Genomic DNA, 22,244 nt, shown 5'->3' on the forward strand with positions numbered 1-22,244 from the left:
ACAGACTTCCATCCTCGTTTACTATGTGTTCAACTAAGGTGATTCCCATTTCTGACTAGTTCTTGATTATCCCTGCTTCCAATCCAGGTTGGAATTCGCCATTCCCTCGGAGTGGCAGCTGATCGCTTACATTTGGGTTTTGATTCCAGGCTTTCATAAGAAAGCGCCAAACTTGTCTTAAGGGTTGTAACAAAATACTTTTCCTACATGCTGGCGGTAAGCTTTTTGACTGGGCCTGCAGAAGAAAGTTTACATGCCAAGGCTTATATAATGCTTGTTCCCAACTAAACGGGGTAAACTGATCTATGTCTAGCAACCAATCCCGAAGGTGTCGCATTAGACAGGCTTGATTATACTGTCGAAGATTGGGTAATCCCAGGCCTCCCTGTGCCCAGTTATTGTAAAGGTACTCTAATTGTAATTTTGACTTCTTCCCATCCCATAGGAATTTCCTACATAGTCTATTCAACTTTTGTATATCTCTTCTTAGTAAGTGTATTGGCAAAACTTGTAGAATATAGAGCCATCTTGGAAATATAATCATTTTAAATAGATTGATTCTGCCCATTAATGACAAGGGCAGATGGCTCCACTGCTCAAGAGAGCGTCCTATGTCCTGTAACAACTTCTCTATATTCAGTTGATACATTTTTGAGGTGTCCATAGACAATCGCACCCCTAAATAACGAAAGGATTCATCTGCCCATTTTAACGGGACTCTATCTTGCCAATTCCCCGCTTGATTCTCCTCTCTTTGTAACGCTTCTGACTTCTCTAAATTTAGCTTGAAACCGGAGAAATCTCCATATTCTGCCATGCATTCCAAGAGAGCTGGCAGTGAAGTATTGGGCTGGGTCACATGGGCTAGTAAGTCATCAGCAAAGGCTGCGATCTTAAAGATTTTTGCACCTATTGTAACCCCTTGTATATCAGGCGACCTCTGCACATCTCTGAGCAAGGGATCAAGTGTTAAAACAAACAATAAAGGCGATAGTGGGCATCCTTGTCTAGTACCTCGATATATAGAGAAGGAGGGAGATAATATTCCATTGACCCATATCTGGGCTTGTGGGAGATAGTATAGCGCACGTACCGCCTCCTGAAGAAAACCTCTTATTCCATATGCTTCTAGCGTCCCATACCACCCGGTCAAGTGCCTTCTCGACATCGAAGCTAACTAACACGTATGGAATGGCTTGATTTGACACTACCTCTAACGTTGTGATTATCTTCCGTACATTTTTAGTAGTATTTCTGCCCTGTACAAAGCCTTCCTGAGATTCCTCAATAATATCAGGCAATATTCTAGAGAGGCGGTTTGCTAGAACTTTTGCATATAATTTGGCTTCATAATTTAGCAGTGATATTGGTCTGTAAGAGTCTGGCTTCTTCGTATCTCGTCCCGGTTTCAGTAACACTGTGATCTGTGCTAGTCTTAAAGATGGAGGTATTTTTTGTTCCTGCACTATGGCATTAAACATGGCTGTTAAAGGTGGTACTACATCCTCCCTCATCATTTTATAGAATTCTCCTCTATAGCCGTCTGGGCCCGGGGCCTTTCTCAGGGGACCCTGCTATATTGCCCATGATACTTCTCCTTCCGTAATAGGAGCATTCAACATAGCCAGACTCTCCTGATCCACTCGGACTACATCTTGTCCACTTAGATACATCTCGCTTTCCAGCGGGGGCGGATTTGGGGGTGAGTATAGACACGTGTAAAATTCTAGCATGATTCTGTTAATTTGGGCATCGTTATTCTGTAGTGTTCCATTAGAGGAATACAGGGCATCTATTTTATAAGGGCCTTGTCTGGGTTTTGACAACCGAGCTAACATCCTACTATTTTTATTTGCATATTTATATAATTGATATCTGTAGTAAGTGTAATTTTTTTTGGGCCTGTTGATGAATCCTTTCATTTAGAGTCTGTTGCAGTTCTAAAAGTTGGGCTTTTAACTTCATACTGTGTCGGCGTCCATATGCTCTCCGTATCCGTGTTACTTCTTTTTCCAATCTAAGCAACTCCTTGCCTTTTTTTGATGGCTCGTACATGCTATAATCTCCCCCCGTAGTACAGCTTTAGCCGTATCCCTGTGCTCCTGATTGGTTACCTGGAATTGCTTATATTTTTGTGATATATACTCTAAAAATGCTTTATCTTTATATAGACAAATTGGGAATTTCCATTGAAAATTACCAGGATCGAACCCGGGAAGCCCCAGTACAGCTATTACCATCGCATGATCTGATATTTTTATGGGGCCTATTTCAGCCTCGCGAAGTCTTGTGAACAGACCACGAGTAACAAAAATATAATCAATAAGTGACATGGTGGCATGTGCACGGGACAAATGGGTATAATCCCGTTCCAATGGATGCAGGTTGAGGACCTCACTTAACATCCTAATGCCTCTCGAATCCGACCCCGAACCTCTCTTCTCCCCATGTGATCTATCCAAGCTAGGATCGTCTACTCTATTAAAATCCCCTCCTATCAGCAGAGGGATTCCATCGAACCCAGTTAAGTGTTGTAGGAGTTGCTTGTAAGAAGCCTTATTATACGTGTTAGGGGCATACAGATTGCACAGAATTACTGGTTGACGCTCTATTGTTAAGTGCACTATCACAAATCGTCCCGCTGTATCGGCAACAATTTTATGAGTAAGAACCTGGATCCCTTTCTTAATTAATATAACTCCCACTTTTTTTGTCTGCGCCGGGGATTCATAGTAGGATCCCACCCACCACCTACAGAGTTTCTTATGTTCCTTAGCATTCAAATGTGTCTCTTGCAATAAGGCTATTGATACCTTTTGTTTGTGGAGTGTGTGAAGTATCTTTTGTCTTTTGATCGGTGAGGAGATACCTCCCACGTTCCAGGTCACTATCTTAAGTGCCATTACGTGATGTCATCATACGAGTGATGTGCAGAATTTATACCGACTCTTAATGAGCAATAGGGGCATCCCAGCCAGTACCCCCCTCGCTGTTCTTTAAATAACACTCTGGGTTGTAGTTTCCCCATTGTAACCCTTAACCTTCCACTTATTTTCTTCTTCTCCTGTCTGACCATGAAATTGCTTCTCCTCGATGTAACCCCCCCCCCCCATTCCCTCCACTGCCCCTCCCACCCTCTGTCTTACCATCCCCCCACCTCACCACCACGCCTAAAGGCACCTAGGGTGCTCAACTTCCGTGTCTCCAATCGGGGGCCCCCTCCAGCAATTGAATTTTTCTAATTGTATATTCACTGCCCCCCCCCCCTCTATGGACTAAAACATCCTTAACATCATTTGCAACATTAACCATCTCAAACATGTTTAACTGATTACCAACACATGTTGTGTTCGTCTTTCCGTCTCCTCTTTACATATCTGCGATCGCCTCCCACTTTTCCAACAGAGTCTAGTTGTCTTTGGATGGGCTCGGTCTGTCTCTGGCCATCTGATCTACAAACGTTTGCGCTGCTTCCACAGTGCCACAAAATTTCACAGCTCGGTTATGCTGGATTCTCAATTTAAGCTTTATGAATTTATTAAAGACCGCAATCAGTGTTGCTGTAATCTTATCCATCAATAACTTATAAAATTCCACCCTATACCAGTCTATACCCCAGGGCCTTATATAGTGGATTGTGCTGAATTGCCAAAGCTATTTCCTCCCCCTATGTTGGGACATTAAGAAATTGACGATTGGACTGTCCCAAGGAAGATAGACGATTGGACTGTCCCAAGGAAGATAAGTCAACACTAGATAGGATGTACTTATATACTTACCTTACATTTCCCTATCTGTAAGAATATGATATATAAAACAATTCTCTTTGCTAATTTCTCCTATCAAGGAACCAAAATTTGGAATTCTCTTCCTAAATCAATCAAGTTTACAGATGATTACCTAAAAACACATTTCTTCAGTCTGGCCTTTCTGAGTACAAAGAACTCTATTTGAATTTTACCCACACCCTTTTCTTAATCTCTTTTCCCATCTAGTCCTGCCTAATTATGCTCTCACCTATCCACCCTTAATTATTTGTCCTTGAGATAGTCTAAATCCCTGGTTATTTACTGCATATGTATTAATTTGCCTCTTGAAGTTATTGTAATTTGTGTTATATTCTGTACATTATGTTTTATTAACTTTATTGTTTGTTTGTAAGCCACATTGAACTTGAGTCTATTTCGGGCTAATGTGGGGATATAAGCAGTGGTGTGCTGGTAAATGTTTAACAACAGGTTCTCTCCCTGGTCCACCTCTGCGCCCCCCCCCCCCCCCCCCCACCAAATTGCAGAGCTGGCTATAGCTGAGGAGAAAGCCTGGGGGGGGGGGGGAATGCATTACTCCAGGAAAAAAAATTAAATGATCCCAGGTTCCAATCTAATTCATGTTTAATGTGGGATAAAATGCCACAAATGCCCTTTTCAACCATAGCTTGAACCTCTACATCTGTGCTGTTGACGTGATGATTTACATCCCTTTCCAAACTTCCTTAGCGAAATCTCAGCAGACATTCAGAACAGTCTCACCGTTATGGTCAATTGGGCTAGCACATTTAAGTTTAAGGTTAATAAAGAAAAAACACAGTGCCTCGTTCTCTCCTCCCCCTTCAAACAGTCTATCCCGGGCACGATTGCTGCGCTGTATTTCTCCATCCCTATCGCAGCGAGTCTAAAGCTACTCGGAGTCATTCTAGATTCCCATTTGACCCTTGACCTTCAGGTATCGTCAGTCACGAAGCGCATGTTCCTTTCCATGAGGTATCTTAAGCGTATCAAGCCGTTTCTGCTGTTTGCCCTCTTCAGGACTTTAATCCACTCACTCATCTTGAGCCATTTCAACTATTACAATGGTATTTACACTGGCTGCAAAGAGCATACCCTTAAGAAACTCCAGACAGCACAGAACTCAGCGGCGAGACTTGTATTTGGCAAATCTCGGTTTGAAGCAGCAAAGCCCCTTCGTGAAACGCTCCACTGGCTCCCAATTAAGGAACCTATTGAATTTAAACTATGTGCTCTTACACACAAGATTGTATACGGGGACGCTCCAGCTTATATGTACAGCCGGATTGACCTTCCCCCCCAGAAATTCCGAGAAGTCGTCCCGCACCTACCTCACTCTTCACTTTCCCAACTGCAGAAATTTAAAGTACAAGCTTTTCTTGGCCTCCTCTTTTTGCTTTATGAGCCCCCGTTACTGGAATGCATTACCGTTAGCATTGCGAGAGCTGATCACGGTCTGTTCAAGAAATCCCTGAAGACCTACCTTTGAGATCGAGCTTACTGCTCTGCTGCTTGACCTCCTGCAGTCCCCCGCCCTTTTTTCCTACTGATTCCCACCCTCCCCCACCGCTACCTTACTCTCTGCTGTCCTAGAATTACAATGTTATTCTTTTCTTGTATGTTGTAAGCCACATGGAGCCTGCTTTAGTGGGATTGTGTGGGGTATAAGTGTTCACAATAAATAAAATACATAAATATAAACTTTTAATGTTGAGCACCTGATTCTCAAAGTGGACATATTCTAAACACTATAATGAAAATAAAATGATTTTTTCTACCTTTGCTGTCTGGTGACTTTGTTTTTCTGATCATGCTGGCCCAGTATCCAATTCTGCTGCAATCTGTCCTCTTAACTCCGTTTCCAGGGCTTCCTTTCCATTTATTACTTTACTTCCCGCCTTTCTTCTTCATTTCTTGCCCTACATCCGTAAGTAAAAGCTGGGTCCTCCGCAGACGACTGTCCAATGGATCCAGCTTCTGCCTATTTTCTTCATCCATGTGGAGTTTTTCTCCTCTCTTCCTTTTCCCTCATCTCATCTCCTTCCTCACTCTTCCCTCCCCTCCATCCATGTCCAGCAACCCTCCTCTCCCCCCTGCCCTCCCCTCCAGCCACCCATACCCAGCGATTGTCCTCTCTCCCCTGCCTCCCCTCCAGCCACCCATGCCAGCAATTGTCCTCTCTCCCCTGCCTCCCCTCCAGCCACCCATGCCAGCGATTGTCCTCTCTCCGCTGCCCCCCTTCCAGCCACCCATACCCAGCGATTGTCCTCTCTCCGCTGCCCCCCCCCCACCAGCCACCCATACCCAGCAATTGTCCTCTCTCCCCTGCCCTCCCTCCAGCCACCCATACTCAGCAATTGCCCTCTCTCCCCTGCCCTCCCTCTAGCCACCCATACTCAGCAATTGCCCTCTCTCCCCTGCCCCCCTCCAGCCACCCATGCCATGATTGTCCTCTCTCCCCTGCCCCCCCCCCTCCAGCCACCCATACCCAGCGATTGTCGGTTGTTGACTGGATTATTTCGGGCAGGCAGGAAAGATCCCCAGTCTTTCCTGCCCGCTGCCGGCGCTGACTCTCTCGCAGCGCTACTGCATCGCTCTTCAAAATGGCCGCCGAGACTTACAAGGGCTGCCTCCAAGACTTCAGCAGAAGTCTCAGCGGCCATTTTTAAAGAGCGATCCGGCAGCAGGGGAGGGTCAGCGCTGGCAGCGGTCAGGCAAGACTGGGGATCTTTCCTGCCTGCCCCGAAGCATCCACTGGACAAACAGTTGCCTTCTTCAAGTATGGGACCCTGTAGTGGGTGGGCGGGAGGGGGGAAGGAGAGCCGGCTCACCCTGAATAACAACCGGCTCACAAAATTGTAATAAATTTAACAACCGGCTCTTGCGAGGCGCTTCGTGCCGGCTCCAGCACACCACTGGATATAAGTGTCATGAATAAATATAAATCACTCTGCAAGCCGCAATCAACATTCTGGGACTACAGTTCCTTTCAAAATGCCTTAAACATGTGACAAACATCACTATCTTGTCGAAGTACATATAAGTACATAAGTATTGCCATACTGGGAAAGACCAAAGGTCCATCGAGCCCAGCATCCTGTTTCCAACAGTGGCGAATCAAGTCACAAATACCCAGCAAGATCCCAAAAATGTACAAAACATTTTATACTGCTTATCCCAGAAATAGTGGATTTTCCCCAAGTCCATTTAATAACGGTCTATGGACTTTTCCTTTAGGAAGCCGTTCAAACCTTTTTTAAACTCCGCTAAGCTAACCGCCTTTACCACATTCTCTGGCAACGAATTCCAGAGTTTAATTACACGTTGAGTGAAGAAAAATTTTCTCAGATTCGTTTTAAATTTACTACATTGTAGCTTCATCGCATGCCCCCTAGTCCTAGTATTTTTGGAAAGCGTGAACAGGTGCTTCACATCTACCCGTTCAACTCCACTCATTATTTTATAGACCTTTATCATATCTCCCCTCAGCCGCCTTTTCTCCAAGCTGAAGAGCCCTAGCCGCTTCAGCCTTACCTCATAGGGAAGTCGTCCCATCCCCTTTATCATTTTCGTCGCCCTTCTCTGCACCTTTTCTAATTCCACTATGTCTTTTTTGAGATGCAGCGACCAGAATTGAACACAATATTCGAGGTGCGGTTGCACCATGGAGCAATACAAAGGCATTATAGCATCCTCATTTTTGTTTTCCATTCCTTTCCTAATAATACCTAATATTCTATTTGCTTCTTAGCTGCAGCAGCACACTGAGCAGAAGGTTTCAACGTATCATCAACGATGACACCTATATCCCTTTCTTGGTCCGTGACTCCTAACGTGGAACCTTGCATGACGTAGCTTTAATTAGGGTTCCTCTTTCCCACAAGCATCACTTTGCACTTGCTCATATTAAACGTCATCTGCCATTTAGACGCCCAGTCTCGTAAGGTCCTCTTGTAATTTTTCACAATCCTCCCGTGATTTAACGACTTTGAATAACTTTGTGTCATCAGCAAATTTAATTACCTCACTAGTAACTCCCATCTCTAGGTCATTTATAAATATGTTAAAAACAGCAGTCCCAGCACAGACCCCTGGGGAAACCCACTAACTACCCTAATCCATTGAGAATAATGACCATTTTAACCCTACTCTCTGTTTTCTGTCTTTTAACCAGTTTTTAATCCACAATAGAACACTGCCTTCTATACCATGACTCTCCAATTTCCTCTGGAGCCTTTCATGAGGTACTTTGTCAAACGCGTTCTGAAAATCCAGTACACAATATCAACCGGCTCACCTTTATCCACATGTTTTTTTACCCCTTCAAAGAAATGTAGATTGGTGAGGCAAGATATCCCTTCACTAAATCCATGTTGACTTTATCTCATTAATCCATGCTTTTGAATATGCTCTGTAATTTTGTTCTTAATAATAGTCTCTACCATTTTGCCCGGCACCGACGTCAGACTCACCAGTCTATAATTTCCTGGATCTCCTCTGAAACCTTTTAAAAAAATCGGCGTTACATTGACCACCCACCAGTCTTCCGGTACCACACTCGATTGTAAGGATAAATTACATATTTCTAACAATAGCTCGGCAAGCTCATTTTTCAGTTCTAGCAGTACTCTGGGATAAATACCATCCGGTCCAGGAGATTTGCTACTCTTCAGTTTGTAGAACTGCCCCATTACATTCTCCAGGTTTACAGAGAATTCATTAAGTTTCTCCGACTCGTCAGCTTTGAATGCCATTTCCAGCAAGAATTCATTTAATCTCTCCGCTACGGCTTTGTCTTCCCTGATTGCCCCTTTTACTCGGTCATCTAGCGGTCCAACCAATTCTTTTGCCGGCTTCCTGCTTTTAATATACTTTAAAAAAAAATTTACTATGTGTTTTTTGCCTCCAGCACAATCTTTTTTTCGAAGTCCCTCTTAGCCTTCCTTGTCAGCGCTTTGCATTTGACTTGACATTCCTTATGCTGTTTCTTATTATTTTCAGTCAGTTCCTTCTTCCATTTTCTGAAGGATTTTCTTTTAGCTCTAATAGCTTCCTTCACCTCACTTTTTAACCATGCCGGCTGTCGATTGGTCTTCCGTCCTCCTTTATATTTGGCCTGGACTTCCAGGATGGTGTTTTTGAGCAGCATCCACCGCCTGATGTAAATTTTTGACCCTCTCAGTCGCTCCTCTAAGTTTTCTTTTCACCGTTCTTCTCATTTTATCATAGTCTCCTTTTTTAAAGTTAAACACTAACGTATTTGATTTCCTATGTAACTTGAAAGCTAATATCAAATCTGATCATATTATAATCACTGTTATCAAGCGGCCCCAGCACCATTACCTCCCGCACCAGATCCACTAAGGATCCCTGCACCATTACCACCTGCACCTAAGGACTTGGTCTAGAATTTTTTCCTTCTCTCGTCAGCTCCTGTACCAGCTGCTCCATAAAGCTGCCCTTGATTTCATCAAGGAATTTTACCTCCCTAGCGTGTCCTGATGTTACATTTACCCAGTCAATATCGGGGTAATTGAAATTATTACCCATTATTATTGTGTTGCCCAGTTTGTTTGCGTCCCTAATTTCCTTTAACATTTCTGCATCCGTCTGTTCATCCTGGCCAGGCGGACAGTAGTACACTCCTATCACTATCCTTTTTCCCGTTACAAATGGAATTTCAATCCACAGTGATTCCAAGACGTGTTTTGTTTCCTGCAGAATTTTCAATCTATTTGATTCAAGGCTCTCATTAATATACAATGCTATCCCTCCACCAATTCGATCCACCCTATCACTACGATATAATTTGTACCCCGGTATGACAGTGTCCCACTGGTTATCCTCCTTCCACCAGGTCTCAGATATACCTATTATATCTAATTTTTTATTTAGTGCAATATATTCTAACTCTCCCATCTTATTTCTTAGGCTCTTGGCATTCACATATAGACATTTCAAACTATGTTTCCTTGTCATCAAGCAGATGAATCCATTACGAGTGGGTTGTGTCCATTAACCAGCAGGGGGAGAGCACTGAAAAACCATAGTGCCTCTTGGCCAGCTAGCTCCATCTGCCTCTTCAGTATTTTTTTTTTTTGTTACATTTGTACCCTGCGCTTTCCCACTCATGGCAGGCTCAATGCGGCTTACATGGGGCAATGGAGGGTTAAGTTCTCTATCTCCCCAGCAGGGTGGTTGCAGCTTGTTCAAGCTCCTTCAGAAAATCTGCCTGGGGTGGCTCCTGTGCTTTTGCCAGTTGTAGCAGGGGTGTTGTGACTGATGGTGCCCACTTTAAAGGCAAATAGGTTAGCCCTTTCCCTGCCTTACCCGGCCCCCGATGTGAAAGTAGACAAATAGGCAAGCCCTGTCCCTGTCTTTGCCCACGCTGTGGATGCAGGCACATAGGTTCGCCCTTTCCCTGCCTTTCCCAGATCCTCCTGAGTTGGAAATTTGCCTCAAACTTTCCTCACAGCGTTAAAAAAAAAAAAAAAAAGAGATTTTCTTCTGATTGTGCAGCGTGACCGGAGCACAGAGACTCGGTCTGGTGAGGTAAGAGCATTTTGTAGCTCCGGGGAGGGTCCGCGTTTGGGACGATTTTGGTGCGAATCCACCATTTTGAATTTCTGCCGCTTTCGGCGATGGCTGCTGAGAAAGTAAAGCGCTGTTCCATTTGTGGCAATTGCAAATCTGCAGTGGGGCTCTATAAGGCGTGCTTTTCAGACGGTAGAGCCGGCCCGAGCATGGCGAGCGATGTTCCTTCCCGCTCCGTGGAGCTGGCAGCAGGCGCCATTTTGGACCAGCATGGCGCGACCCCCGCTGAGGCGGAGCAGTTTGAGCCTGGAGGGGCGCCTCATGTAGAGGCTAATAAAAGAGCTGTTTCCCCCGCACTGGAACCGGGAGGCCAGGGTGAGCCATTTTCCCCTGAATTTGTTTTATTGCTGCATAATGCATACGTGTTAAAAAGAGCTCTTCCGTAGGGGTCCTCTGCGGCCCTGCTTTCTGTATCCCCTCCAGTGGAGTCTGGCCTTGGATTACCATCAGGCGCATTTTCCCCTGACAGATGGCCGCAAGACAAGTGCAGAAGGATGGATTCCCCTTCAGAGAGTGGCGCACCCCCCCCCCCCCCCCCCCCCCCCCCGGTGGTCTGGCAGGCCTTCGTGGTCTGGAGATCCAGAAGATGGTGCAGGATTGCCACCGGATCCAGATGATCCTTCTGCGGTGAGGATTTTCCACCGCGATGAGCTGCCAGCGCTTATTACTGATGCCTTGCAGGTCCTCGCTATTGAAGACCCTGGGAGTACTGAGACCTCCTCCGGTAATCCGAGGATGGCAAGTACTAAGAAGCCTGCTCGAGCCTTTCCTTTGCATGACTCCATCCAAGAGCTTAGCACGGCTCAATGGGCTGACCCTGAGGGGCCTTTGAAAGTCGCCAGGGCTATGGGGCAATTATACCCTCTAAGTGAGGAGCATTTGACGCGCCTAGCAGTGCCTAAAGTGGATGCCCTGGTGACGGCTGTGACAAAGAAAACTACTCTCCCAGTGGAAGGAGGAGTTGCCCTGAAGGACATGCAGGACCGTCACCTGGAGGCAGTTATGAAACGGTCCTTTGAAATTTCAGGCCTATCCTTACGGGCGTCTGCATGCAGCTGCTTCGCTGCCCGAGCCTGCCTCGCTTGGTTACAACAGGCAGTGGAACAACCCGGAGATGGAGGGGAGCCCCTTACGGAGGTGGCACCGCGGAGGGAGTCGGCCTTGTCATTTTTGGCTGACGCCCTTTATGATCTGGTCAGAGCTTCGGCTAAACAGATGGCTGTAGCGGTGGCGGTTCGCTGTCTTCTGTGGCTACGGCATTGGGCAGCTGACATGGCCTCTAAGCAAAGGTTGGTGAAGTTGCCCTTTCAAGGCCTTCTCCTGTTTGGTGAGGAGTTAGAGAAAATTGTGAAAGGCCTGGGGGATGCCAAACCCCAGCGCTAACCCGAGGATAGGCTGCGGCCTTCTTCCAAGGGTCAGGCGGTTCCCTCCTCTTACAGACCTCGCTTCCATGAAGTTAGAAGGTACCGCCTGGGGCGTTCTGCTGGGTTCACTTTGCGTGCCTGTCTTCAGCAGAGGAACTCCTTTCACTCGGACAAACGTTCCGCAGCAGCAAGCTCAAGACCTGGAGTTCAAGGGCGACCCTCTCAATGATGGTGCGCCGGCCCCCTCCTCGATTCCTGTGATAGGAGGACGACTTTCCCTCTTTCTCGAGGAGTGGGCCAAGATTACCTCAGATCAGTGGGTCTTGGACCTGATCAGAGAAGGCTACAGAATAGAATTCAATGCCCTGATAAGAGACGTGTTTGTGGAGTCCCGATGTGGTTCTGCTGCCAAACGGGCGGCGGTAGAGGAGACCTTGCAAGACTTGGTTCACATTGGGGCGGTTTCCCCCGTGCCTCCCGCCGAATGCGGCTCTGGCCGTAACTCCATTTACTTCGTGGTGCTGCGAAAAGGAGGGTCTTTTCGGCCTATCCTAGACTTAAAACAAGTCAACAAGTCTCTGAACGTGCAGCATTTTCATATGGAAACCCTGCGCTCCGTCATAGCGGCAGTACAGCCAGGAGAGTTTCTCACGTCTCTGGACCTGAAAGAAGCTTACTTGCACATACCAATTTAGCCCCCGCACCAGAGGTTTCTGCGTTTTGCGATGATGGAAAAACATTTCCAGTTTCGGGCCTTGCCTTTTGGCCTCGCCACAGCTCCCCGAACCTTTTCCAAGGTAATGGTGGTAGAAGCTGCTTTTCTCAGGCAAGAGGGTATCCGGGTTCACCCGTACCTAGACGACTGGCTCATCAGAGCAGACTCTGTAGAAGAGAGTCATCAGGTTACAGCCAGAGTGGTCTCAGTACTGCAGTCTCTGGGCTGGGTCATCAATATAGCCAAAAATCACCTGACCCCCTCTCAATCTCTAGAATATTTGGGGGTCCGGTTCGTCACAGCCTCGGGGATAGTCTTCCTACCCAAGCAAAGGCGGTGCAAGCTTCAGAACCAGGTCCGTCTGCGCCTGAGGATGCCTCGTCCGCGAGCTTGGGACATTGTCCAGCTGTTGGGGTCGATGACGGCCACTTTGGAAGTGGTGCCATGGGCGAGAGCGCACCTGAGACCTCTGCAGTGTTCCCTGCATCAACGATGGTCTCCAATATCTCAGGATTATCAATGCAGACTCACATGGCTCCCTGCAGCCCGGCTCAGTATGGAGTGGTGGCTCTCAGACAGCATGCTACGGCGAGGAATGCCACTAGCGCTCCCCGATTGGTGCCTGGTGGTAACAGATGCCAGCCTGAAGGGCTGGGGTGCACATTGCCGGGGAAGGCATGCCCAGGGTCTTTGGACACCCGAGGAGTCGGAGTGGTCCATCAATCGCTTTGAGTTGAAAGCAATTTTCCAGGCGCTTCTGGCCTTTCAATTGACCCTGGAAGGATTGGCTGTCAGAGTTCTGTTTATGCAGTGGCCTACATAAATCGCCAAGGAGGCACTCAGTGCATAGCACTAGCAGCGCAGGCCGCGCAGATTTGCCACTGGGCCGAGCATCCGCAGTTTCTGTCAGCACCTCATATTGCAGGTCAGAGCAACGTGCAAGCTGATTATCTAAGCACGAATCAGATCGACCCAGCGGAGTGGAAACTTGCAGATGAAGTATTCCTGCAGATATGTGCCAAATGGGGAAAGCCCGTAATGGATCTTATGGCGTCAAGCACAAATGCCAAAGTCCCGTGCTTCTACAGCAGACGGAGAGATCCTTGCTCGGCAGGGTTGGATACCTTGGCTCAACCCTGGCCTCAGGGCCTCCTGTATGTGTTCCCTCCGTGGCCCTTGATTGGGTGAGTACTCCTACGGATTCGGCTCCATCAAGGAGAGGTGGTTCTCATTGCCCCGGATTAGCCCAGGAGGCCGTGGTATGCGGACCTCCGGCGGATGCTGGTAGAGGATCCCCTGCCGTTACCTCTGGTACCGAACCTGTTGTCACAGGGCCCGGTGACCATGGTCTTACGGCATGTATATTGAGAGGGCCCAATTGAGAGACAAGGGATATTCCAGTAAAGTCATTTCCACTCTCCTACAGGCCCGCAAGCGTTCCACTTTCGTGGCTTATGCCAGGATTTGGCGCCAATTTGAGGCTTGGTGTGCTTCTAAAGCAATTACACCCATGCGGGCCTCTGTCTCGCCGATACTTAACTTTTTGCAGGATGGTTTACAAAAAGGCTTGGCCTATAATTCCCTACGTGTTCAAGTGGCAGCCTTAGCATGTTTTTGAGGGAAGATCGCTGGCCTCTCTCTGGCCGCTTGCCCGGATGTGACACGGTTTCTTAGAGGGGTGCTTCGGCTCCGTCCTCCCGTGCGGGCTCCGTGTCTGGCCTGAAACCTGGGGTTAGTTTTAAAGGCCCTTCAGTGTTCACCCTTCAAACCGCTCAGGCGAGCTTCGGAGAAGGATGTGACCTTAAAAGATGGTCTTTTTGGTGGCCGTGACATCAGCGAGACGGGTATCTGAGCTCCAGGCGCTGTCCTGTCGAGACCCATTTCTGCAATTAGAGTCCGGAGTAATGGTACTTACGGTGCCTTCCTTCATGCCTAAGGTGGTTTCAGCGTTTCTCGTGAACCAGCCTATTTTCCTGCCCTCCTTTTCTAAAGAGGAGTTTCCAGAAGCCTATGGGCAGTTGCACCTTCTGGATGTGCGAAGGGCTCTGTTGCAATATCTGCGCATGTCAAATGCCTTCAGGACCTCTGGCCATCTTTTTGTTCTTTTGTCAGGTCCACGCAGAGGGTCTCCAGCGTCTAAGGCCACTATAGCCCGTTGGCTCAAAGAAGCTATCTTTTCAGCATATCTGCTATCTGGCCGGCCTCCGCCTGAAGCCTTTAAGGCACATTCCACAAGAGCGATTTCCTCTTCTTGGGCTGAAACTAGAGCACTCTCTCTTCAAGAGATATGTAGTGCAGCTACTTGGGCTTCTAAGCTCTCGTTTGCCCGACATTACAGGCTGGATGTGGCTGCCAGGAGAGACGCGCATTTTGGAGCACAAGTGCTGGCGCGTGGTGTGGCTTGTTCCCACCCTATCTAGGGATTGCTTTAATACATCCCACTCGTAATGGATTCATCTGCTTGATGACAAGGAAGGGAAAATTAGGTTCTTACCTTGGTAATTTTCTTTCCTTTAGTCATAGCAGATGAATCCATGAGCCCTCCCTCAGTGGTTCATTATGTGATTTATGTTACTTTTATGTTCAGTTTTTCCTGTAGATATGTTCCCTCATTGGGAGAAGTTGGAAAACAGTCTTCAGGATTTCTGTTCAGTTACAGGAGGATGAGTTCATTCCCTCCAGGAGGATGAGTCCATTCCCTCCTTTGACTTATAGCTCCAGTTTTGGGGCGTTCATCTGCTATGAGGAAAGTTCATGTTGTTATGCTTTGCGGTGTAACACTGCTGTGGAAGCTTCAAATACTGAAGAGGCAGATGGAGCTAGCTGGCCAAGAGGCACTATGGTTTTTCAGTGCTCTCTATCTCCCCCTGCTGGTTGATGGACACAACCCACTCGTAATGGATTCATCTGCTATGACTAAAGGAAAGAAAATTACCAAGGTAAGAACCTAATTTTCCCTTGTTGTTCCTATTTACATCATGCTCAGTACTTGACAGTATTAATTTGCAATCTTTTGTCTGATTTTTATTTTTATTTAAGGACACCTGATCTACTTTTGCAACCTCACTATCAGGATAACCTATCTTCCCTGTTTTGGTGATATCTTTGAAAGATACCTTATCCCGAACCATGCGCTTTTGAGCAACTGTCGGCCTTCCCCCCCATTTCTAGTTTAAAAGCTGCTCTATCTCCTTTTTAAATGCCGATGCCAGCAGCCTGGTCCCACCCTGGTTAAGGTGGAGCCCATCCTTTTAGAATAGGCTCCCCCTTCCCCAGAATGTTGCCCAGTTCCTAACAAATCCAACCCTCCTCCCTGCACCATCGTCTCATCCACGCATTGAGACTCCGGAGCTCTGCCTGTCTCTTGGACCCTGCGCGTGGAACGGGTAGCATTTCAGAAAATGCTACCCTAGAGGATCTGGATTTGAGCTTTCAACCTAAGAGTCTAAATTTGGCTTCCAGAACCTCTCTCCCACATTTTCCTATGTCATTGGTACCCACATGTACCAAGACAGCTGATTCCTCCCCAGCACTATGTAGGTGAAGTGTGAGGTCCGCCACCTTCGCACCAGGCGATCCTCACGTCCACCAACCCACCCAGCTATCTATATGCCTAATGATCGAATCACCAAATACAACAGCTGCCCTACCCTTTCCCTCCCGGGCAGCACTTGGAGACATATCCTCGGTGTGAGAGGATAGTACATCCCCTGTTGGGCAGGTCCTGGCTACAGGAGTACTTCCTACTTCACCAGGGTGATGTTCTCCTTCTAGGAGACCTCCCTCCTCCAAGGTAGCACAAAGGCTACCAGACTGGAGGTGGGACTTCTCTACAACATCCCTGTAGGTCTCCTCTGTGTACCTCTCTGCTCCCTCAGCTCCACCAAGTCTGCTACTCTAGCCTCAAGGGAACGGACACATTCTCTGAGAGCTAGGAGCTCTTTGCATCAGGCACACACATATGACATCTCACCAACTGGGAGATAATCATACATGTGACACTCAATGCAAAAGACTGGATAGCACCCCTCTTGCTGCTGGACTGCTGACTCCATCTTAGTGTTTTTGAGTTTTTCAATAATTTAAAACTTGCTACAATATTAAGGATATTAGCCTAATATAAAAGTGTCTTTTAGATTATATAGAGGGGCATAATTGAACGCGAACGCCCATCTCCATGGGTGTCTATGTCCGAAAATGGGTATGTGAAGAGGCGGGACAGACTGTATTATCGACAAAGATGGGCTTCCATCTTTCTTTTCGAAAATACGGTTTGGACAGACCAAATGCCATGGATTTGGTCCCTTCTGAGATGGGCGTTTTTTTTGGTTTTTTTTTTTTTTGCGATAATGGAAACTAAAAACGCCCAGCTCAGAAACGTCCCAATCCAAGCCATTTGGTCGTGGGAGGGACAAATGTACAACACTACCATAGCTCTTAGGGGTGAAGGGGGCAACTACGTGTGGGTACAGTGGGTTTTAGAGGCCTCCCATTTACCACCACAAGTGTTACGGGTGGGGGGGGGGATGGGCCTGGGTCTGCCTGTTTGAAGTGCACTGCAATACCCACTAAGAGTACTCCAGGGACAGGACTTGTTGCTGGTGTATAACCTTGGCACAGCAGTTCACACCTGAAGACTAATCTCGCTGAAAACGTCCTTTATTTGAATAAACACCTTTACTCACAGTTAACTGCAGATCAGAGGTTGTGCCCCACTGGCAACGAGTCTTGCCTCGCTTGGTACTGAGATTAGCAGTAAGTCCGAGCTGGCAGAATGGTGTACAATGCCCTCTTTCAGCAACATTCAGGGTAAGAACTAAGTGCTGTAACGTGGCTAACACATGAAAGGGATCTAAAAGTGTCTTACACAAATGGCCACTACCTCTTGGACTACCGGAAACAAAACAGGGCGCACACTGACCCAGTAAGCAGAGGAAAAAGCACCATGGGAGTAGAGCCTACCAACTACCAACATCATGAGCATTTAACAAAAGCTGTCAGAGGATAGAACACATTCTACTGTCATGGAGGTGGGTACGGCATTTGAGGCTGGCATACAGGCTGGGAAAAAAAGTTTGTAAAGTGTTTTTTTTTTTTGGTGGGAGGGGGTTAGTGACCACTGGGGGAGTCAGGGGCGGTCATCCCCGATTCCCTCTGGTGGTCATCTGGTCAGTTGGGGCACTTTTTTGGGACTTGGACCTGAAAAAAAATGGGTCCAAATAAAGCGGACCAAATTCTCATCAAAAACGCCCTTCTTGCTTCGATTATCAGCTAAGGACGCCCATCTCTCCTCGACTGATAACCACGCCCCAGTCCCGCCTTCGCCACGCCTCCAACACGCCCCCATGATCTTTGTTCGTCTCTGTGACGGACTGCAGTTGAGGGCGCCCAAAATCGGGTTTCGATTATACCGATTTGGGCGCCCATGGGAAACAGACGCCCATCTCCCGATTTGGGTCGAAATATGGGCGTCTTTCTCTTTCGAAAATAAGCTGAATAGTATATTGTATGATTTATTTAGTGTTTCCTTCTTAGATGGTAATGGGATGTATTTAAAACTCTGTAAGAGCACTCCTTGCTTATTACCCTAATTACAGTAACTGACTGTAAATGAAGAGTTGTCCTAGGGGTGGGAGGATTAAACTGGATCCTGCAGTGCCTGCTAGATGCTATCTGTTAATGCTGTGGTACAAAGTTTTTAAAACTAAGTGGAAAAGACTATGGAGATTAGTTGATAACATTTGCTTTTTATATTTTATTTTGCCTAACACTAACCTACAATTCCTCCTTTAAACCCCAATCTTTAAGTCCCAAAGCACAAAGCAAAATAGTGTTCACTTACCAGAGAAATGTCCTCTTCTCTCAGAACTTCTCAGAAAGAAAGTTCAGTGGGACCTTTCCTCTTTATATAGTTTTGAATCTAAGGGGCCTCTTTTAAACAGGCTCTTTGAAGCTGACTCAGCAACCTATGCAAGTATTCTACTTCCCCACACCTTACTTAACACTTAATTTAGGTCGCTGGATGAGCTGTGCCTCTCCAGCAGCCAAGGAACAGAAAATAACTGCCTTTTAGAACAAGAGGTTTTGGCTGTTTAGTTTCTACCTGTAGAAAAGATTTCAGTTTAAAACTATATATAGATGAGGTTAGTGGGTGATGTTAGTGCAGGACACCAGATGCACAGCTGGATGCAGAAGATCCCTGATAGGTCCCAGCAGTACTACAGAGAGGATGGCTGGTAGAAACCTGAATGGTGGTAATTCAGATCAAATGGAAAAACCAGCTCCCTCTCCTTGGTTGCAGTGCATCTTATACAGTTCTGGTAGAGGCATTATCCTTGAAGATAAGCAACCTCTTCCCTATGTTCTGAACATTCGGTCCTCAGAAACCATGCAGTTCTTGGAACTCAAGAAAGTCCCCAAACTCAGACACCAAACAGTCAAGTGACATGGACTCTGTGGCCTCCTTCCCTGCCCAGGCGCCAAAGTGGCTAGGTACACTGAGCAAAAATGTTTATCAGGTGATTGCATAAGGCAAGCAGTTCATAAGCAATTCTTTCTTGCTGAAGCAGGACCTTTGGTAAAATCAGGGCACAGTTCATTCTGTGTTGATGCATGGCTTGAAGTATCTGGTACTGAGGTTGTTACCAAGCTCTCATTGTAATTATATAGGCAGGGGCCTTTCCCCTACAGTCCATCAGACAAAACTTCATTTTTTCTAGCATTTCTATATTAGAACCGGGCAAGAATTGTTCACACTAATTGAACTAAATACTCTTCCATAAAATCTTTTACCTGTTTATAACTTATGGAAACTTCACCCAGCGCTCTCTAATAGGTAAAACGCTCAACGGGATATCCTGTTGCAATGGAGCACTAATATTTCATGCCTTTGTTTGCATACAGTCAGCAACCACAAAGAATGGTAGTCAAGTGACTTGTTTTAAACACTTCTCTATGCTTACTTTATAACCTTACTAGCCGTTGAGCCCGTTAAAACGGGCTGGTGGGTCGCCTCCCCCCCTTCCCCCGAGTTCGCCGCCCCTCCACCCGGCCCGTCTCTTCGCTATTCAACTTACATCTCCGCAGCAGGCAGAGATCAGCTGAGCTCCCGTCAGCCTTCCTTCTCTGCCTGTGTCCCGCCCTCGTGTGACGTAACGTCAGCGAGGGTGGGACACAGGCAGGGAAGGAAGGCCAACGGCAGCTTAGCTGATCTGCCTGCTGCGGAGATGTAAGTTGAATAGCGAAGAGACAGCTGGGTGGAGGAGTGGCGGCAGCGGCGACTCCGGGGGGGGGGTACCAGTGGTGGCGACCTCGGGGGGGGGGGGGTAGCGGTGGCGACCTCGGCGGTTCCCTCCCCTTCGCGCAGTTTCCCTCTCTGTCCCGCCCCCCCCGTCATCACGTATTGACGCGGGGGCGGGACAGACAGGGAAGTCTCTACTGCGCATTTGCGAGTGAGTACGGTCACTCGCCATTTATATGTTTAATTTTAAAACATTAGAATCTCATTTAGCATGTAGTCTTATTTTGATTCTCTTATCTCAGTAGGCCAACTTTTGAATGACAGCAGTTCAAATATTAGCTCTTTTTTATTATAATGTGTAGAGGCACCACATTTCTATAGCATGGCAGAATCTCCAGAACAGCTAGTTTGTTGACAGCATTTTATTATTCTGTTAAATTGATAATTTTGGTTTTTAGAAAATTCAGATTAGTGTGACGAAACATGTTATTGTGCTGTCCCTGATCAACTTATCTTTTTTCCTTATTTGTTTCCTTCCTTAAAGGGACTAAATCCTGGAAAAGCGATTGCTGAAATCAAGAAAATGATGGCAACCTACAAAGACAAGGCCATAAGTGCATAAACTCGTACCAGAAACACTTGCAATCATCAATATGATATAAACGAGCATTGCGAAGGTGGAAAAGTCTCACATTTATTAATAAATAATGTAAAGAATTTTAATAAAATTCTCCAATTATTTAATTCTGTTGAATGAGTCCTTGCCTGTGACTTGATGGTCTAGGTTGATGTGATTATGATGACCTAAGGGACTGTTCTGACCTGGTTTTACAGCCTGCCTCACTGACACAGACTACTCAATAATTACTGTGGATTCTTTTGGATTCATATTAGGTAAATGAAGACTTTTATTAGAGGTTCATTATTGTCTTAAGATACACAATGATTAAGCTATATACCTAAAAAGAAACAATACCTATCTATAGTTAAAAAGAAACAATAATGGGGGGAAGTGACATCACTGGACGAAATGGCTGCCTAGTCCCGAAGCTCCATCCCCTAACGCCGAAAAAAAGCATTTTACAGCACTAAAAGGCAGCTTTCGGTGGAAAAAGATGCTGACACGGACTGGTGGAATTCCCCTTCTGTCATACGCTGCAATGAGCAAAACTCCCGCGACGCGCAAGAAGGAGAACGAGCGGTCAGAAAAAAGCATGGCGGGAAAGACCGCCAAGCGCCACGAGTCCTCGGATCGGTCCTCCCAATCTGACTCTGACTCGGCCCTCTCGGTTGCTGAAACGCACATTCCCTATCATCAAGCCGATCAATCCATAGACTGGTGGGTTGTGTCCATCTACCAGCAGGTGGAGATAGAGAGCAATCTTTTGCCTCCCTATATGTGGTCATGTGCTGCCGGAAACTCCCCAGTATGTTCTCTATCTCAGCAGGTGTGTGGTCACACAGCAGCAGCTCTGGCTAGGTCTCCAAGCCTAATTGTTTAGGTTTTGTTGAGTACCTGGGGTTGAAGGCTCTTCGTGAGCAAGTGCAAACCTGGTGGTGCCAGGTCCCTCCTTTTCTCCCCCCTCCCGCTGGCTCCGTTAAACAAAAAAAAATTTTAAACGTTCAAAAAGGACGTCCATTCGCAGCTGCTCACTGGAACAAGTCGTCGCTGCTCGGAGCAAGAAGCAGGTAATTTTTACCTTTTACTAGCGGGCAGGGGGTTTCCCAAGGCCATGTGGCTATGGCCTCGGATGGCAAGGGTGCGAAAAGACGCTCCCCGGAACGCGTTCGCGCACCTAGCAGGGAAGCGGGGGGATCGAAGGTAGAGTCGCCCTTTTTGGGCGCCGTTTCTGTTTTTCCTCTGGCGCGGCGGCCTTTCCCGCCTTAGGCGCCCATCCCCCGCTGGCCGCCCTCCCGGTCGTGACCGGCCACGCGGCTCGGTCGACTTCTTCTTGGGCCGCCCTCGAGATGGGAGACGTTAACAGCTTGATCGCCCTTGAATCGGGCAACAGTAAGAAGTCGGCGAAATTAAAACGCCCTTCTTCCCACGCGGCTCCTTCTCGGAGTTTCGCACCGGACGCCATTTTGGGCGCGCTTCCTTGAAACGGAACTTCTCCCCCAAGCAGCATTCCTTTCGTAGGGACCGTCATCCCGGAGGTTCGTCCTCCGGCCCGTCCCCAGGGTCGCGTACCCAATGACGAGGACCTGGTCCATGGCCCAGTGCAGATAGGAGGAAGGTTGTCCTCGTTTCTGGGCGAGTGGACCAGGGTAACTTCAGACGCTTGGGTTCTGGAAGTCATCAGAGACAGCTACAAGCTAGAGTTCTGCCGACCCCTAAGAGACGGGTTTGTAAACTCTCTTTGCAAGTCTCAGGTCAAAGCAGCTGCCGTGCAGCAGACTTTGAGCAACCTGATCCACCTGGGCGCGGTGGTCCCGGTGCCAGTAGATCTGCTTGGCAAGGGGCGCTACTCCATTTACTTTGTGGTGCCAAAGAAAGAAGGCTCTGCTCGGCCTATTCTCGACCTCAAGGGAGTCAATCAGGCCTT

The 22,244-nt window shown here is 47.2% G+C and overlaps 1 protein-coding gene across 1 annotated transcript in view; it reads left to right on the top strand.

Annotated features, from left to right (window-relative positions):
• Positions 1-20,442, top strand: part of SDHB (succinate dehydrogenase complex iron sulfur subunit B) — a 245,156-nt gene extending 224,714 nt beyond the window's left edge. Inside the window, exon 8 of the mRNA XM_030220146.1 lies at positions 20,243-20,442. Coding sequence (XP_030076006.1) covers positions 20,243-20,320 — 78 coding nt within the window. The 3' untranslated portion in view covers positions 20,321-20,442. The remainder of the gene's footprint in view (positions 1-20,242) is intronic.
• Positions 20,443-22,244: the final 1,802 nt, after the last annotated feature.

This window comes from Microcaecilia unicolor, chromosome 11 (assembly GCF_901765095.1).
Source record: "Microcaecilia unicolor chromosome 11, aMicUni1.1, whole genome shotgun sequence".
Classification (NCBI taxonomy): Eukaryota; Metazoa; Chordata; class Amphibia; order Gymnophiona; family Siphonopidae; genus Microcaecilia; species Microcaecilia unicolor.